The following is an 18,859-nucleotide window of genomic DNA, read 5'->3' on the forward strand; positions in this document are numbered from 1 at the left end:
GTATTTTTTTAGTTTGAGTTCAGGTACTTGCTTTTCTGTTGAGGGTTTGACAGTTAGCATACCTTTCCTCATTTATTCCTTACACAGAAAAGTCAAGTCATTTGGCTATGCCCACCCTGCTAGGGCAGAGACAGAAATTCGTACCCAGCTCTGCTGACCCCAGAGTCTGGGTTCTCGTTCACTCACCAGGCTGCCTCCTCTGCACAATAAATAGGGGTTGGGATGAGGATGCCACAAACTAAGCTCTTGATCAAATCTGGCTTTTGGCTTGGGCTCCAATCATGATAGGGTAAAAGATTTAGGGTTATAGGTTCAATAAGAGTGCAAAAGTTTTTCATTGTTTGGTAAGCAGGGAAACTGAGGAGGGTCAACTGCAAAATGCCACATAGGGTTCTCTACAGACCTGAGGAGAAGGGAGCAGCCCTGGACAGATGAGAAACAATGGGTGGGAATCTCTAGCAAAAAAGACTCTTTTTGAAAAATGATCTGGACCACAGAATTCTGAATAAGAACCCTGGCTCACAGACTTGGGATGAGAGGGAGAAGACTGAGGGGCTCTGGGACAGAGAAAGATTTTGTTTGTCTTTGTTTAGGATTAATAAAAATTATGGGAAGTCACAGTCAAGAAATGGCTCACCCTATAGATTGTGGAGAAAACAAAGGCACTGACCCTTTCCTACTGGGGGAAGCTGACAGCAGACTGAACTAGAGGCTGAGATGCGATGAGCAGCAGGTATAGGTGTGGCAAAACCTAAGCTGTCAGTGTCTGAACAGAACCCTCCAAAGGGTCCCTGCTCTGGCCCATCTCCGAGTTTTCACCCCACCCAGATGGCGCCCACCTGATTTTTGGGTTTCCTCTATTTGGTATAGACCCCATCCACTCACTCCCTATCACCAAGCTTCCAGCTAACCCAAGTTTTCCCTACCTCCTCACTAGCCCAGTGTCAAACTCATGTCCAAGAACACAGGCAATCAGGACACACCTGCTTAATGAGTGAAGGACTACCCATCTCAATCTTGTTACCTTCTCTGCCTGGAACATTATTTCTCATTCTCCTCCTCAGATTCCATCTTAAAAAATACATTCTCCAAAAAGATGTGATTGACAGACCCAGTTGCTCACCCATTCATCATTCAAAGCTCTTTGCCTGGATCTCCCTAACTTCTCCTCCTCCTCTGAGTGCCCTCGGGACTACACCCATCTGTCTCACTGCCCTCCCACCGTCTCACTGTAGGCCAGCCTCCATGTTCCTGTGGGCAAGACCAACTCTACAAAGACTGGTGAACCACTAAACAGAATGGGCTGGGGAGCCTGGGCTTTGGGGTGAATTGTTAGATTTCTAACCATGAGTTGCAGCAAAGCCAATGGGACTTCTCTGTAGACAGTGTTAGTGCAGCTTTCTCCTGGAGAAGGGCAGTGGGATGAGGATTACAGTTGTGAAGGGACCAGGTTATAGGTGGGTGAGCACCCACCAGGCAATTTCACGTGGCTCGAACTCTTCCTCCTCTAAACTGCAGGCCATGGGAGAGACGGATTCTAAAACCTCCCCAACCGCTTGGTTCTGAAAACCTTATGAATTAACAAATGAGCACTGGGAACTCTAAGAAATCCTATTTAAATAAATGAGTGGCAGCCAGGTGCTAATTACAGCACATGCCATTTATCTAGGCAGTATGCTAAACTCATGAATTACCTTTTTTATTTTTATTTATTTTATTTTTATTTATTTATTCATTTTAGAGAGGAGAGAGAGAGAGAGAGAGAGAGAGAGAGAGAGAGAGAAGGGGCAGTAAGCATCAACTCCCATATATGCCTTGACTAGCAAGCCCAGGGTCTCAAACCTGTGACCTCAGCATTCCAGGCCAACATTCCATCCACTGTGCCACCACAGGCCAGGTGTGAATTACCTTTTTTAATCCCAACAACCACAGTGCTTGTAAAGTCAGGGCTGTATTTTCCTTGTCTTGCAGATTAGGAAATGAAAGCTTCTAAAAGTTTAATAATTACTTTGTTTTTTTAACATCCCAGCTTCTACTAATATTAGGACTTTATAATGCTGATTATTTTAGGTAAAAGTTACACAAGGAAGGGAAGAGTCATTTCCCCCTATCACTAATGAATGAAATGACACTGTGACTCAGCTGCTGTCCTTTTCCTTCACCACAGGTGGGCACTGAAGTCGCCTGGGATGCTCTGGAAAACGCCAGGGCCAAGGTCACACCCCAGACATGCTCATCCTTGCTCTGTGCACCCAGGTGATCCTAACGTGCAGTCTGGCCTAAGAACCACTGAGGAAGTATCATTTAAGTACACAGAGTCAAGGACCAGCAATTCAAAATCTGCCACATCCTTCTCCTTTCTCCCTCCCTTTCTCTCCCCACTCCTCCCGGGCATTTCCCTAGGGTGGTGGCTATAAAATGGGCCCCGCATGTCAAGTGCAGGAAAAACAGAAGAGGTTGCACCCTTTTTAAGACAGGAATCTGAACAAAATAGGAGTTATTTTTTCTATCACAAATGGGAATGGGAAATGTGTAAGACTGAACTTTAAAAAAAATATATTACTGGACCATTCAATTTCATATGTCCAGAGTGGGCTTGGCCAAATACAGGGTTCTGGAATGCTGTTTTGTCTTCATGATAATGAAAATGCGACTCTGGAATCACATTCAGGCTGGCTTCCCTGAGGCAGAGGACTGCAAGGAGGCTGTCTGGGCTGCGAAAAGAGCCCGTGTGGCTGGAGATAAAAGGCAACAGGCTCCAGTCAGGAGGGGTCCTGAGGATTTTTCATCTTTGTTACTCATTAAATCTGTGGGTTACTTTGCTGCTTTTCTTAGGAGTAAACTTTGCAGCTGTAGGTCTTTCTGTTTTAACAAGAAGAATGAAATGATCTACAATATGTCTTTCATTCTCTGCTGACGGCGTCAGGGTCTTCTCGTCCTGTCCAGGTGCTCGCTCACTTTCCCCCTTAAGTCACTTTTGCATGTGCTTCATAGTGAGCGCCCTTTTCAGATTTTAAAGATATACAATCATGCATGTAGAGCTGTGCTCTTAAATTTTTTTCTTAAGGAAAAATTCCACCTCCTCAAAGGGCAGTCTAATTAATATATTTCCTTCCAGGCTATTTCTATGTAGTTTTTAACATAGTTATGATTAAAAAAAAAATCTTTTGTATCAGTTTCTCTTTTAACATCTCTTCACCATTTTACTCTTGTCATTTGAAATTCTGTGAAAGTTGTTTAAAAGATTGTACAGGAATTGACATACATGATTTTCTTCCTCGAACCCTTCCCATTTAGGCTGATCCGATTCTGAGAGCACACACAATGCCAGGTGCTTATCTATGTGTACACATCTCCGTTTGCCCTTGATAGTATTTCCTCAGGATAGGGTCCCACAAGTTGGTACAACACAGTACAGACTTCGGAGCCACATTACCATGGGTTCAAATCCCATTTTCCACTAATGCCTGTGTGACCTTGAACAAATTCACTCAATCACTGTGTGCCATCGATTCTGCAGCTTTAAAATGTGATGGTCATAATACTTACCTCAGAGTTATGCGCACTAAATGAGTTAGTATCTTGTGACGTGCCTGGCACAAAGGAAGGGCTGTCTAAGTGCTAAAAATGTAAACAAAGAATGGGAGCATTTTTAAAGCTCGAGAGATGTTGTCTTCATAAACAATGATGTACTCTCTGGCAGGAGGTTAATCCTTCAATTTTTAGCCAAGTCTTTTGGCATAGGTCCCAAGACAAAGTCTTTAGTATGGGGGCCAAGGACCAAGCTGACCAAGGTCCAAGGACCTTGGTTTCAGAAATACGTTTATACCACCTTGCCTTTAAGATGGAGAACATCCACAGGGCTGGGCGGGAGTGAGGCTCCTGGGCCCAAGGACCCCAGTACTGGGCTTACCCATTATTGGCCTCTTAAGAACTGGAGTTGCCAAGGCCTACAGTATCTGCTCCTGGGGACTGGGAGGAGTAAGCTGCCCGGAGTAAAGGCTTCCTCTGCAGCTCTGATCCACGGGCCGCATGGGACAGCCCTGGGTTCCTCGGATTCCACCAGAATCTTTCAACGTCCTTCGGCTATGGTGATGGTAACAATGACCTGGTCACAATGGAGAGGGCACTGGTGCCACCTGCTCTTATGCTCTGCTGAGAACTGGGCTTGAATGTTCTCCAGTGCAGTCTGATAGAACTTTCTGTGATGATAGAGAGAGTCTCTATTTATGCCGTCTAAGACAGTAACCTCCAGCCACCTAGAGGTACTGAGTACTTGAAATGTGGCTAGTACTTGAAATGAGACGGAGAAACAAAATTTTAACTAAATAAATTTAAATAGCCTTACCTGTCTTAAATAAGAACAGCTCTATAGGCATTAGAGTCACTGGATACTCATCACATTCCTATGAATTACTAGTGTTCCCATTTTACACACCAAGAAACTGAGGCTTAATGGGACTAAGTCACTTGTTGAAGTGACTCAAGTCTGTCTAACCTTCAGATTTGTGCCTTTAACTGCTCTGCTATCCTGCCAGGTGTGTGACTCTCAGTATCTGCTTCTGGCTGGGGCAGACAGAAAGATAATGGGGGCAGGCGCTTTCTCCAGACATGGGGATGGTAGTGATGTCATAACTTCTTAACCTTGGGGCCCCACCACCTGCTGGTTGTTGACGTGAGAGTTGATCTACAGCTCTCGAGCATCAGTAAGAAAACTTCTCAATCCTGATCTCCCGGGAGGTGTGCTCCTGGTCACACAGAGTGGCCACTTTTCTCTGGGTGTCTGACTGTTCACATCCCAGCAGAATGCACTGCGGCTGGGCCATATGGAATGTTTCCTTTGGCGGGCAGGACTCTGTTTTCACACTTCGCGGTGGGAAAGTTAAGTCGGGGAGTTCAGTCACGGGAGGAGCGGGTTTTGAACAGGTGAGAAACTTCAAACTATCAAACCTTCAAACTAGTTGCCACTGGCTGCCAACACTGGAACCCTTAAAACTCTTGCCTGGGTGGCTTCCTTTAACTGTTTTCTTTTGTTTGAAGGCTTCTGCAGGCAGCAGTGTGGAATCTGCCTCCGGGAAAATACCGTGTGCCAGTTCTTGGCCTGCATTTCTATGGCTTTACTGTCTTTGCGAATTCTTTTCCCATTTGTTTCCTGATGGAGTTGGGTACCAGGGGGCTTTACTAAAGGGAGGCTGAAAATACAGTCTAGGGTTCATCTGAACCCATAAATGCTTAAGGATAGTTTTCACTACCTTTGGCTATTGCTGACTAGTTATTTGTTTTAACTTTTTCCTTGACCTCATATTTTAGTGTAAGATGTCATTTGAGGTTCTCTGGAAATCTAAAGACTATTGTTCTTATGAGAAACAAAGCTTAAGGATGACAGTATTTTAGAGAGAATGCCCTCTTTTGAGACTATAATCTTCGGTCCCTGTGGGTTTTCTTTATAAGGCCATGAAAGACAAGGCCTTCCTTCAAGGTATGTCAGTTTTACTGACCAGAATGTGTGCGTCAGCTCTCCAAAGCTGGGCGAGTCTTAAGATCAAGGACAGCATGTTCTGCTTTCTCTGTATGGACTGAGCTGCTGGTCTAGTGGGAATTAATTAATTAGAACATTCTTCTAGGTACTGTAAATACCACAGGTATCGACGTGGTCCTGTCCTCACCGGCTTACATGCTCCAGTAGCGCCGAAGTGGAAACTGGAGACCCCGAGAGTGCCAGCCCTGTGTTGAGGAGACGCTGCACCTCTGTGTGGAGATCTTAAACCTGGCTTTCAAAATGCTGACAACGAATTAAAACCGTCAAAGGACAATGTGATTGTCATTTACTGCCACATAAAACACATCTGTGGTCTGAATGATGCCAAGATCCAGTGGGAAAACAGAGATAAAGAGGTGGTCAGTGCTTGCATGGCTGTGCACCCCCACAGAGGGTCAGCTTTTCCAAACTGCAAAGCTGTCTTGGCTGTTTCCATAGACCCCATGCTGGGCCCATAGGAAGGGCTCCTTAGGAGTCTGTGGTCAGGGCAACCAGCTTGGAAATGACCCTGACCTTTCTCTGGAGGAAGGTTTACCTGCAGGGGGAAGATGCTAACCCCTTTCCTGGAAACCAAAATGCTTAGTGATTTCAGGTGGACTCTGTGAGGCAAGGCACCGTGCCCGGCGGGGCAGTGGAGGAGAACGTGGGTTTTGGGGTTGGAATTGACTGGGTAGAATCCCAGCTCTACATCTTACCAGCTCTGGGAGGCTGGGCAAGTTGCTTAACTTCTTTGAGCTGGCTTGGTTTTCTCAGTTATACAACAAGGGCAAGAATCCCTACTTGAGAGGGAAGTTGTGAGGACTCCATGAGCCACTCTACGTCGGGGGCTGGGGGTCACCCCTGGCACAAGCTAGCTACAGCTTTTACTAAGAGATTACTACACAGTAATATTTATAATGTGGAGGAGAGACAGCCAGTCAGTCTTCTTGATTATCAAAATGTAACGGTGTATAAACATGATGGACAAGTATCTCCCTGAGCCAAGAGCAGGGCTTGGGACCCAGATGGAAGAGAGTAAGAGAAGGCTTCCACCAGCGATGGCCACACAGAAGGCTATTGCTTTTGCTCAACTGCTGGTGCAGGTTGGAGGCTGCGGCTCTCAGAAAGCTTATACCAGCCCCTTATCTGGTGGGGAAGGCATCTGAGGGGGGAAAATTGAGCTTTGGACACAATTTATCAGAATGCAGCAAGGACTTGCTCTCTCTCCAAAGAGCACTCTCTCAACACACAGCTGGGGCAGCCTCCTGAGTTCCCTCCTGCACTAGGTACTGCTGGAGGGGAGAAGGCCTTCTGCCTGCTGTGCTGGGTGTTTTCCTGATATCTGGGCCAAGAGGCAACACTTCCTCCAGGGCCGGTGTTTTTCCAAAATGACCAAGCTGCTAACGAAAACAGCCTCATCAGTCCCCCAGGATCCTCTATGTGTGTTTTAGTAAGAATGATAATAATGAATAATGACTGTGACTATTATCATCATTGTGCTTTGTATTTATGGGGTGGGAAGGGCTCTTCGCTCTGCAGATAGAAAATTGACACAGTCCTTCCTCCAAGGGGAGGTGGCCAGCGTGCCTCTCCAGGTGAGGCTCAGGCACCCCAAGGGGCCTGCTCAGGCTCACACAGCCACACCCCAGGAAGAAGAAAGCCCTATCCACCACCACTTACTGCCATAGCTCTCCTGGTCCCCACTTTCTCTTGGGCTCATGCAGTTGATGTTCTTAAGCATCATGGTTATGGACTTAGTTTCAGGAGCCAGTCTGGGCTTGGATGTAAGCTCTGGTACACAGCTGGGCACAGCTTCTCTGCGCCTGCCTCATGGGATTATTACGAGGATTCTATGAGTTAACACATGACTTGTCTGTGGAACAGTGACTGGCATGAGCAAAAGTTCAATAAATGTTAGCTTTTAGCTTCTATTAACATTTAGTATTATTTACTGGTAATATTAGGTTAAACTCCATGAAATTGCTGACTTTCAACCATTTTTGACCTATAAAATGGCAACTTCATATAGATGAGTGGTCTTTAATGGGGGCATGGCCACCCTACCTCCCCAGGACATTTCGCAGTATCTGGAGACATTTTTGATTGTCATGACTACAGGGTGATGGTGCTCCTGGTGTCTGGTAGGTTGAGGCCAGGGATGCTGCTAACATCCTTCAGTGCTCAGCTCAGCCCCTACAACAGAGGATCATCCAAATGGAAATAGTGCCAATGTTGAGTATAGGGCCATCTAACAGTTTTCTAGTATGGACAGGTTAATTTTCTTAAAACATCCCTTTCCAAAACTGACATGGCTCCCCTTGCCTACAGAATAAAAGCTCACTTCCAACAGGCTCCGGCCTTCCCTTTGTCTCCAGTCTCGTCTCCTCCCTGCTGGAGCTGCACTGACCTGTAACAGCAGGTCCCCGACACTCCAGGCCTGGAGTAACTTCTCTGTTCTCCTCACTGGCCAAACCCTAACACCTGCTCTGGGAAGCTTTCCTTAAGGGCCTTTCTCCCCTGGTCTGGCTGACCATGGCTGGTGGTTCAAAATGGGACTCCTGGGTCCCTTTCCTGCAGATTCTGATTCTGGGGGTCGGGGTGGGGCTCAGGCACCCTAGCATGCATCTTATTTCTAGGCTGTTCCTTATTCCGTTGCCATTTATGTACATTAACCCTCTGCATGTACTTCTGTTTATTTTATTAGCTGCATGTGAAGGTGCTACCGGGCAGAGACCTCATCTCAGCAACTCTGGCTACTCTAAGGATCTACCCCAGTAGATCCTTGTCCTCCAGAAATTCTAAGAGTTAAACTTGAATCCAGGAATTGTCAGACTTTGCTGAACCCAGCAGTAATCTGAGATGCTTGTTAAAATGCAGATCCCCAGGCTCCAGGCCTCTAGGGGTTCTGCCTCAGTGGCTCTGGGCTGAGGCCCAGGAACCTAGGGTTTTCAGCGGCTGGCTTTGAAACAGGTGCCCCTCAGCCCACTGTTATGATCCTTCAACATCTTAGGCCATAGGAGTCTTGGGGGCTCTGGCATGCGTCATGGAAGTAAATGTTCATTTGTGTTTTTTTTTTATTAAAAAAGTTTTCCCCATTGATTTGAGAGTGGGGGAGGAGGAAGAGAGAGAGAGAGAGAGAGAGAGAGAAAGAAGCATGAACTCGTTCCACTTAGTTGTACCATTTAGTTGTACACTCTTTGGTTGCTTTTCATTAGGTACCCCAATTGGGGATCAAGCCCATTACCTCAGTGTGCCAGGATGATGCTCTACCCACTGAACCACCCAGCCAGGGCCAGAGGTAAATGTTCTTATAATTGGTTGCCAGTCCGCCCCCAGCCTCAGAACCCCAAGGCACCAGGAAACACTTACACACATGCTGGCTTGTCTTCCTGTACCAAAAACCTGCAGGTTCCATGAAAGCAGAACTGACTGTGGGAATCCGGGCAGTCGTTAAAATAAGACACCACAGCTGCAGCCATGGGTGGATTTGCTGGGGAGAGAAAAGACACTCGGCTCAGAGCCACATACAGGAAGACGTACCTCCCGGCCCCCATCCGGCAGGAGGGGCAGAACCTGATGGCTGGGATTCCTGGTTCCCTCCATAGCTCTCACTGACTTTCCACCAGCCAGTCCAGGACTAGCGACTCCTACATCATGTGCTTTCCAGCAAGCAGGACTTTATTTATTTACCTTTGCAGAAAACAAAACAACCTCTTCACAAATTTCTGTGTGAGTCAGAGATACCAGAGCAGTTTTACTATTTACAGTCTACTACCCCAAAGCGACCTAATTTTCTTTTACAAAGTGACAGTGACCATTTATTTTTAAAGATAGCCTTCACAAAAATCTGTTTTAAACATAAGAAACTAGAAAAGAGGTACAAAAGTGTATTAGATAACCACTAACCGGATGCTTTTGTATTAATGATACAAAAAGATGTTCATGACACATTTTTGGAAGTTAGGTGCATTTCCAAGATGGTCTGTATAGTATGATTTTACTGAAACAAACATGAAGAAATCTGGGAAGGACTGACATGAAAATGGAGGTAACAGGGCTTCTCTGGGGTGGTGGGCATGGCATGATCATGCCATGAGATGACTTAAGGCACATAAGTCCATCTGGGAGCAGCATGGACAGTAATCAGAGAGCTTTGGCTTGGGGGAGGGGACAAGAACAGAGTTGGAGGGCAGAGAACAGTCCTACTTACAGCCCTGACCCCTGTAACTCTCAAGAGCCAGGGGCCTCATCAAACCTCTCAGGGTCTTCCTTCCTTGGCTTTCAGACAGAAATAAAAAATAACCAGCCAGGGCCACTGTAAGGAAAAACACATGAACAGACCTGTAGACCAGCCCAAAGGGCATCACTTTGGATTTATTTAATTAGACTCCAATAGCCCTGTTTTTCCAAATAACACTTGGGACACAGTTGGTAGCTATTTCAAGATGGCACGGTAGATGTACTGTAGTTTCTGCTGCTTTTTTCACAAGGTCCACCTATGCTTGCATTTTGGATATTTGGGGAGTGGGTCTTTCCTATTACTTTTTGGGAAGATATATTCTTGGAGTTCTTGCTCTTTGAAAAAGGCAGACCATTTCATATTGTGGGTTCTAGATTACCACTGAATATTAAACTCACATTACTGCCTTTCTATTCATGAATTGCTTCTGGAAGTGTCATAATTTTGGAAATCTCATCATTCCAGTGGAAAAAAGCAGAGGCTAAAAATACAACAGAAGCCTTGATGCAGAGGCAAGAGAGCACTTAGTGGTTATGAGCATAGGCCTTGGAGGCAGAGAGACAGGAGTTTGAATCCTTCCTCTGCCACCAGGAGGAAGTACTTGAACTTTTTTAGCCTGCTTGGGCCTCTACAAGATGCAAAATCCACCTGCCTCATGGGTGGCTCTGACTCAAATGAGGCAAAGCTAGATCAGCACTGTACTCAGCAAACCGCCTGCTACACATCACTCAGCTGTTAGTGCTGCTGTTCTTATCGCTGGAGAACAAAGATGCTAATGATATCCCACATGTGCAATGACCACTATAGTACATCATCTACCCCTCCTTCCATAAATTCAGTCTAGAGTGATTAAAAGTCCAAGTGTCCCCATTAGCCCTTAATGATAGCTACTTTCCCATGTGAGGACACACAGGAAGCACAAAGCCACGTGAAGATGTCCACCCAGGGCTGCCGGCCAGCCTTGCTCCTCCTGGCTGCAGCATTACCTATCCAGCATCAGTCTCCAGGACAGGAGGGCCAACTGCCTTGGCTGCAAGTCCCAGGCTGGGGTGGTTGATGAATAGGCTGGGCCACTCACTGACAGTGGACCCTGGAAGGGTCTGCTGTAATTCACATAACTGGCTCCTCTGTGCTCACTAAGCTTGTCAAGGAGAGAGCATGGCAAGATGAAGGGGCTAGGAGCCTAGTGGATCCGATTTGATTTAGACCTTGAAAAAGGCTTTTGATAAACTCTACAAAAGACCATTTAGACAACTACCTCCAAGTGGCCAGAAGGAGTTCCTTGTCAGGGCTTAGAGCCGGGCTCTTCAAAGTGTGGTCTGTGGACCAGCAGCTTCACATTCCCGCAGCTTGTTAGGAAGCCAAGTTCATGGGCCCCACACCAGACATGCTGAATTAGGATCTTTGGGGCAGGGCCCAGGAATCTGTGACATGCTCTCCAGATGATTTTTTAAAAGTCAGGTTTGAGATAGATTTCATACACAGTACCGTTTGCCCTCCAGGAAATTCGTTAAATGTTTGAGACACAGGCTTGTATTACGCAGGAAACAAACACACAAAAAAGGTAGAGACAAAAAGCCTCTTAGAGATGGAAAATGACAGGAGTCCCTACAGGGATTCTTTTTGGAGCTGATCATCTTTCAGCAATTCAAACTCCCATGTGGCCCTAACGCCTGAAATCTGCTGAAGTTCTTTTGTGGTAAAGTGTCACGTCAATAGCAATACACTGAAAGAAAAACTCTGGGTCTGTCTTTTGGGAACGCTACTCTCCAAAACTGGTGGGGAGCAGACTCAATGTCACCATCTTATGTATTTAGGGCTATTTTGCCTCTTTTCACAAATGACTTGAGGAGGCTTTATAAAAATGGGTACTGTAAAAAGAGGATACAAACGGGAAAGATGTGTGTGCCCGTGTGCGTGTGTGTATGTGTGCGAGAGACAGACAGAGAGGGGAGAGAGAGGGAAAGAAGGGGAGAAAGAGAGAGACAGATGGGGAGGGAGGGAGAAAAAACACCCAGGAAGGGAAAAAAGGAAGGGAGGAAGAAAGGAGGGAGAGAGACACAGAGACACATGGAGGGAGAAAGAGTGAGATAGGACGAGAGGCAGAGACGGGGATGGAGAGAGAAAGAAACAGACAGAAACAGATAGTGAGAGAGGCATGGGGAGATCTGGGCAAAGGAAAATAAAGGTAGAGGTTGAAAAAGAACAAAGAAGCCAGGCATACGAAGATAAGCATCAGAACATCACATGCATGTGCCGAAGCTAAGTTGTAGATCCAGCTTTATGCCCCCTAGCAGGCTAAGCAAGGATGCACACAGTTCATTAGATAGAAATGCACCTATTTTGCACATGTCGGACAGATTCAGCTTTGCCTGAGTCTGTGGTCAGAGTGTAACTTCTCTTCTTTCGCGGCTGTTTCTGAAGGGACTTCACGTGCTATAATGCATGACATCCTTCACAATCTCCCAAAGACAATGCAGAAGTATTCACCAACAGAAGCCTCTAAACATAAAAAGTTCTGTGTGTGTGATGTGAGGGGTGGGTCCTGCTTCTAACAGCACATCCCACAGCTTTGGGGGATGTTATTTGCATGCAAGAAGTGGACAGGAGGAGGGGACCAACAACAGTTCCAAGGGTGAGCCACCTTTTGGCCCTCTGCTCTGACTGTGAACCAGACAAAGACAAGGGGTGGCACTGGGTTCATCTGCCCTTAGTGCACCTGGGTGCACCTAAAACCTGTGTGCAAAGTGCAAAGCACGCCACAATGAAAGGGGGAGCAATTATTCCTGTTTGGGGGCCTTTAAGGGTGTTTATCTCAGATACTACCAGAATCAGCAGCAGAAGCACACGCGGCAGCATGGGCAGGCCAGACAGAGCCAGCCCCACTGATGTTCCCGGAGCCTCACCAAGTCCAGCAGGAAAGGGACTCTGGGGAAGGTTGAGGAGGGAAGAAGAGGGGTTACCACTTTCCGAGTGCCAGATGCTATCCTTACAGCATCTCAGGAATCCAGGCAGGGTAGGTGGTCATAAGAGGTGAAGGATTTGCTCAGTAATTTAGGGAAAAATGACCTCTACAAAGAAATCCCCCAATTCCCAGTATCTTCCCAGAGAATGAGTCTCTCAGCCTCTCTGTCACTTTTTCCTCACCCCTTCCCTATATTTTCTCTACCTTCCTCCACTCTCTTTCTCTCTCTCTCTCTTAATTTTTCTTTCTCTTCTTTCTGAAAACTCAAGGAAAATAAGCAAAGTAAGGAAAAGCCTAGAAACTTACAAGGGAAAAAACCACTCGCTTAGAAAAGGAAGGCAGTGAAGTCACCTGGGAAGTTCCGGGGAGGCCCCCAGGGAGCCCAGACAGAGGGGAGGGCTGGTCATTCCCCCAGCTCGGGATCCTGCACTCAGCTCCTCTGGGCACTGAGTCTGATAAGTGCTCAGGACTGATTGGAAAATCAAATGTTCCGTTTTTTCAGAACAGGCCCATTGGCAGCTGGTGTTTCAAAGCTGCTCAGTTCCTGTTGCTCTGAAATTTATGAGAGGCTTCTCCAACATGTTAAGCAAACGCACATCTTGTAGACACCATTGTTCTCTCCGGAAGCTGTGAAAGTTTTGCCCAGAGACCACGGACCCACTAATAGGGCCTGGAGCCTAGCTTCATTCATGGGAAGAGGGTCTGGAATAGCAATCGAGATGCACGAAACCACGGGTTCAATTCACGGGAGGGGTCTCTGCAGTACAGAAGGGCTGCTGGAGAGGCAGCCGTCTGGACAGCTCCTTCCAACAGCCTTGCTCCCTGGGGAACAGCATCCATCCACACAGCCAGATAGAATCACCCCCTTTCAAAGCAGCCCTAACTGGAGTTCCTGCTGGTCTGGTGGACCCAGGCTGCTGGGGAACGGCTCCTCCCTCTCCTCTCCAGATGTCAGAAGTTGTGACCACGTTTGCCTGTTGGGAAGCTTACATCATTTATAGCCATTTCATTACTTCCTCAAATATCGTGGCTAACTTTCTGACAATTTAATAACGATGCTTGGCTTTTGAGTAGGAACTTTCAGCCAAGATTTTTGACCTGGGATTAAATATTTTCTCTCTTAGACGCTACAACGGCAAAGCCAACTAATGCTTCTGGAATGTCTAGGAGAAAAAACAGTAGATTAATTTAATGAAGATGGGAGTCGGCAAGCAGCCCCTGGTGACGTCAGGGAAGTGTACACAGCTGACACCCGCACTCTGATGCTCCCAGGGGCCAAGGCCTCCTTTCTACTGCGGGGCCAGGCTGGAGTCACACATGCTTCTAGGCTCAGTTCTGGGACAGGAAGGCTTGCTTCAGGCCACCAGAGGCCCATTTTACAGGGATAGAATTCCAAGCTCATCTGGGTCAATGCACAAACCTCCACAATCAGCCAGCATGTGAAGAAAAGGCTGGTATGGAGGGGCTAACACCTGGGGTGGCGGAAGTGCTAAGCCAGGACTTACGGAAACCAATGGCATAGAACACAGGAACTTCTCCAGATAGAAATTGGTGAGCAGAGGCCCTGGTCCCCTGGTACTGGGGGGTGGGGTGGGGGCTGACAGTAAGAACCCTGAGAAGTTTTATAAATAATCCTAAAGAGGAAGAGCAGTGTCAGTATGGAGTGTGGCAACATTATTGACCTTCACCACAGAGAGGAATGCCTGTCCAGGAAGCTAATCAATAAGGGTGTTTCCCAGGGCTGTGTGAGAGGCGAAGAGCAAGGGGGCAGTTCTCAACTGAGCAGCAGAAGTCAGCAGAGCACAGAAAAGGCATAGGAAGCTCATTCTCTAGAATTACCAATCAACAAGGAGGGCTTGGTTTTGCTGTTTGGGGAATGTGTGTGCAGTGGCCGAATGAGATAAGGCTAATCACTCAACTCATCACTATCAAAACCAAGAACAGTGAGTACTTTAAAAAAGCCATAAAGCAATTTGAGAAAAGTTTGACTTTATAGTACCATCACTTAGGAGAGAATGGCCATTCATTTTAGCGATGGAATAGAAAAGTAACTTGAAGTGGTGGTGCAATTCCTCCCACTTGAAGGGGGTGGGTAGTGCCATTTCTGTGACTACCATCCTCCACCCCAAGATTCTCAATTTACTGAGAGTAACTCCTACATTTCAAAAATACATATTTTTCCTATAACCTGATCTTTGCACACAGTTACTAATTCCTCAGCAATCTTTTCCAACACTGGCTAATTCTGACCTTATTTGACCTTAACTTTTCCCTGATCTTAAACTGGCTTTAGACATTCCCCACCCTTTCCCCCCACTTATGGGCATGGATACTGTATTATCCCATTAAACCTCTACTCAGCCTACGGGGCAAGTGTTACCAGTCTATTTTTCAGATGAAAAAACAAAATGAAAGCTTAGACTACCTGGCAACAAACACATAGCTAGAAAGTACTAGACTTGGGATTCTATCTCAGTTCTCTCGGATCCTAAGAGACTAAAGAGCTGTAGAAAATTAGGATGCTTTTTAAGTCCAGGAAGACAAGTGATGGGAAGGCATGTAATCAAAATCTATAAACCATGTGGAGTGAGGAAGGGGAACACTTGTTAGGCAGTTTCTAGTAATCAGAAAGGGGTACTTTCAGGAGAAACAAGAGGAAGTGTTACTTTCTCTGGGGGAGGAGTGGGGAACTGTACATATGGAATTTATTCCCACAGGGGAGCAGGGGCTGCAAAACATAGATGACAAGGATTTCTGTATGTCTGCAGATGGTGGCTAATTGAGGGGTAGCTGAAAGTAGGTTGGGAGCTGGTTCACAGGATGGTACTAGGCTGCCCCACAAAGTATGGCCCAGCAGAGCCCCAATCTCTGGACCACATGGCACTCATGCTCAAGAGACTGGGAACTTCTGGCTCACAGACAGTGCTCAAATGAACTTTTTTTTTTTTTTTTTAAGCAAGAGAGAAAGGGACAGAGAGAGAGAGACAGAGAGAGGGACAGATAGGGACAGACAGGCAGGAAGGGAGAGAGATGAGAAACATCAATTCTTCGTTGCAGCTTCTTAGTTGTTCATTGATCGCTTTCTCATATGTGCCTTGACTGGGAGGCTACAGCAGAATGAGCGACCCCTGGCTCAAGTCAGCAGCCTTTTGGGCTCGAGCCAGCGACCATGGCATCACGTCTATGATCCCACACTCAAGCCAGCAATAATCCCATGCTTAAGCTGGATGAGCCCACACTCATGCTGACGACCTTGGGGATTCAAACCTGGGTTCATCTGTATTCTAGTCTGACACTCTATCCACTGCACCACCACCTGGTCAGGCTCAAATGGACTCTTGCATTGTTTTTGCAGCACTTAACAAGATGCTGGGGGAACCAAAAAGAACATCTGAGTTCATTTTATTCCCTCTGGTCATTTATCTTTGGATAAAACCCAAGGGACATCAGATGTTAAGGGAACCAAATTGAAAGAAAGGTACTGTTAAAGGTACTTTCTTACAAAGGTATTGGTTATAAATGACACAGCAATTGTGCGTGTGATGGGGAAAGAGATACATATTCAGAGAAAGTCACCGGTGGTATTGGAGCCCAGTGGGGTTCATCCTGCTTGTGCTTATTTTGAAGGCAAAGGCAGAATTTTCATCAGTTTTAGTACCTTACTCTCCACAGGGAGAAGAGAATAAGAAAACATAGAACTACTTTGCTAGGTTTATATTCCACCTAAAGTACTTGGACTTAGAGGTTTTTAACCCAATGTGGATTTCCTAAGGTTCTGGTCTATGATGATGCTGCTGATGACTATTATTATTAGAACTATCAATAAATTGTCTACTATCTGCAAGTACTATGCTCAGCTTTTGGTATAGAGAATTTCACATAATCCTCACAAAAATTCTGTGAAGGAGTCATTACTATCCCAGACTTATAGATGAGGAAAGTGAAGCCAAGGGAGGTGAAGGCTGTTCAATGTTGCTAAGTTAGTAAACGGGAACTGAAACCAGACTCATGGTTAGATATTTCTAAAGATCTTGCTCTCTCTACTACATCACATCATCACTTAAGAGGGTGTGTGTGTGTGTGTGTGTGTGTGTGTGTGAGAGTGACAGAGACACTGAGTGAACGAGTTGAGGGTTACAAAATTCTTACGGGCACCTTCCACAGTTAGGACAATTCTTTCATTTAAAGAGTAAACAAATCAGAAGTTACCAGGAAATTCTCAGGGCTATTTCAGAATTAAGAGCTAAAAGTCTGAAGGCAAAATGGCTTTAATTAGTGAAGAGACTTTAGGAATTTAAAATATAATCTCAGTGAAATCATGTGACATTTGGGATCAAACCGGAGTCTGGGCATATTCGTCTAAAGATGTGAAGCACACACATTTCAACTTGGCTTCTTACCTACACCCATCTCCCACCTGTAACACCACTTTCTTCCCCAAAGGGCACGAGAAAGGGAGAGGCAGGTGGGAAATACCCCCAAGCAGCCCCCAAACTGCATTCTAGACCTATTAAGGGTTAAAATGAGATGGAAATAGAAGGGAAATGCACCAGACACCGATGACTGTCTCCTCCCCACTGAGCTCCTCTGACTCCTCACAGACCCGTTTTCCAAACCCCAGGTTGCTATCCCTGCTTTGGATTTAGTCATTTTAAGCATAAAACCAATTTAAAAAATTGCAGGTCATGATTTTGCTTTGAAGACTGTAAGCCAACCTCCTCTCTCTTTTACTATTTAATTATTTCATTTCAAAGAGACAGATCATTTCTTTCTTTCATATCTTCAAACCAGAAAGCCCCTTATTCTAATTACATCCTCTTGGGTGTCAACCAGCATTCTGAGAAAAAAAAAAGTCATTTCAAATTTCCATTTACAAAGTAAACCAGGATATCTGTGTTTGGCCCTATTCGGCCAGTGTTGAGCCAGAACGTGAACGGCTCTGGGGACTGCAGCCAAGTCCTGCTGGATGGGGAATTCTGTTTTGGCTTTGTTCAAAAAAGAATCCCGTTGGAGCCCAGGGCTACCTAGCTTTGCAGACCCTGTGTGTCTCTGTTCTCTATTATATTAAAACCAAAATTGTTAGGTAAAGTGGTTGGCAGAAAACCCTCAATTTACCCTTAGGGAAAAATGCTTCCTCTTATTGAATCTTTGAACCATAATCCCTTCAAATGCTCTCCACTAAGTACATGTAAGCACTACCAGGACAATTGTTTTTCTAGAACATTCTATACCTTCAGTACTTTTGACAGATGCCTTTTTTGTTTATAGCCTGCAGATGCAGTCTGAATGGATGAAGGTTACTCTTTACTTTAATCAAGGAAGCTGAGGCATCCAGAGGTAAATTTGTAGCAAAGCTCAACAGCATTAAAAGCATCAATGTAAATTTGTGGCTGGGACAAATTCGTCCCAAGACAAAAACACGACTCTTCTTTTTCATCTGAATTTTCTATCAAGTTTGGTTGCCCTTAGATAAAATCAAGACAATCTTCCGGAGGAAAAACACTGAGATGGTAAGTGAGTGGGGACACAAACAATCATTTCTTTATCATTTTCTTAATGTTATAATATCATACAAACAATTTACAGTATGAAAATAAACATTATTTAAAATTTAAACCCTACAACATTATAAACACAACTAACATTTAAATCACTTTTATTTTTTATTGTTTTACTCACAAATAGAACTGTAGTTTTATAGAAGACTGGTCCTTTAGGAATCTAGGTTTAAATCTGCATAAGATAAATCATGATACTGTCTTGCCTTTGTCTGTAATGAGGGTGATGCAAGCAATTACTGGCCGCATGAAAAGATTCATTATACAAGAACATTCTTGAGGAATTTTAATGACTTTCGCTACTCCTAAGAAATGGGGGAAGATGATGGGTAATTTCTAATTTGTATCTTCAAGACTGAGGCTGACATTGCACCTATGGAATGATGAGGAGCTATAAGTAAGAAGCAGCTGCAAGGAAATGAAAACAGCAATCAATTTTGAATTCACAATGGACCAACGAGCAACAGACTGGATATTATAGTAAATCAAACCAATGAAATGAAAAAGAGTGATGTGGGAAATTTCTCCCTGAACTCAGAAGGACACAAAGACATACATAAAGAGGAAAAAAGAGACCT

At 45.4% G+C, this 18,859-nt stretch overlaps 1 protein-coding gene across 1 annotated transcript in view; it reads right to left on the reverse strand.

Annotated features, from left to right (window-relative positions):
- TGFA (transforming growth factor alpha) overlaps positions 1–18,859 on the reverse strand; it is a 102,982-nt gene that overhangs the window by 11,358 nt on the left and 72,765 nt on the right. The window contains exon 3 of the mRNA XM_066267340.1: positions 8,888–9,008. Coding sequence (XP_066123437.1) covers positions 8,888–9,008 — 121 coding nt within the window. The remainder of the gene's footprint in view (positions 1–8,887; positions 9,009–18,859) is intronic.

The sequence above is a fragment of the Saccopteryx bilineata genome, chromosome 3 (assembly GCF_036850765.1).
Source record: "Saccopteryx bilineata isolate mSacBil1 chromosome 3, mSacBil1_pri_phased_curated, whole genome shotgun sequence".
NCBI lineage: Eukaryota > Metazoa > Chordata > Mammalia > Chiroptera > Emballonuridae > Saccopteryx > Saccopteryx bilineata.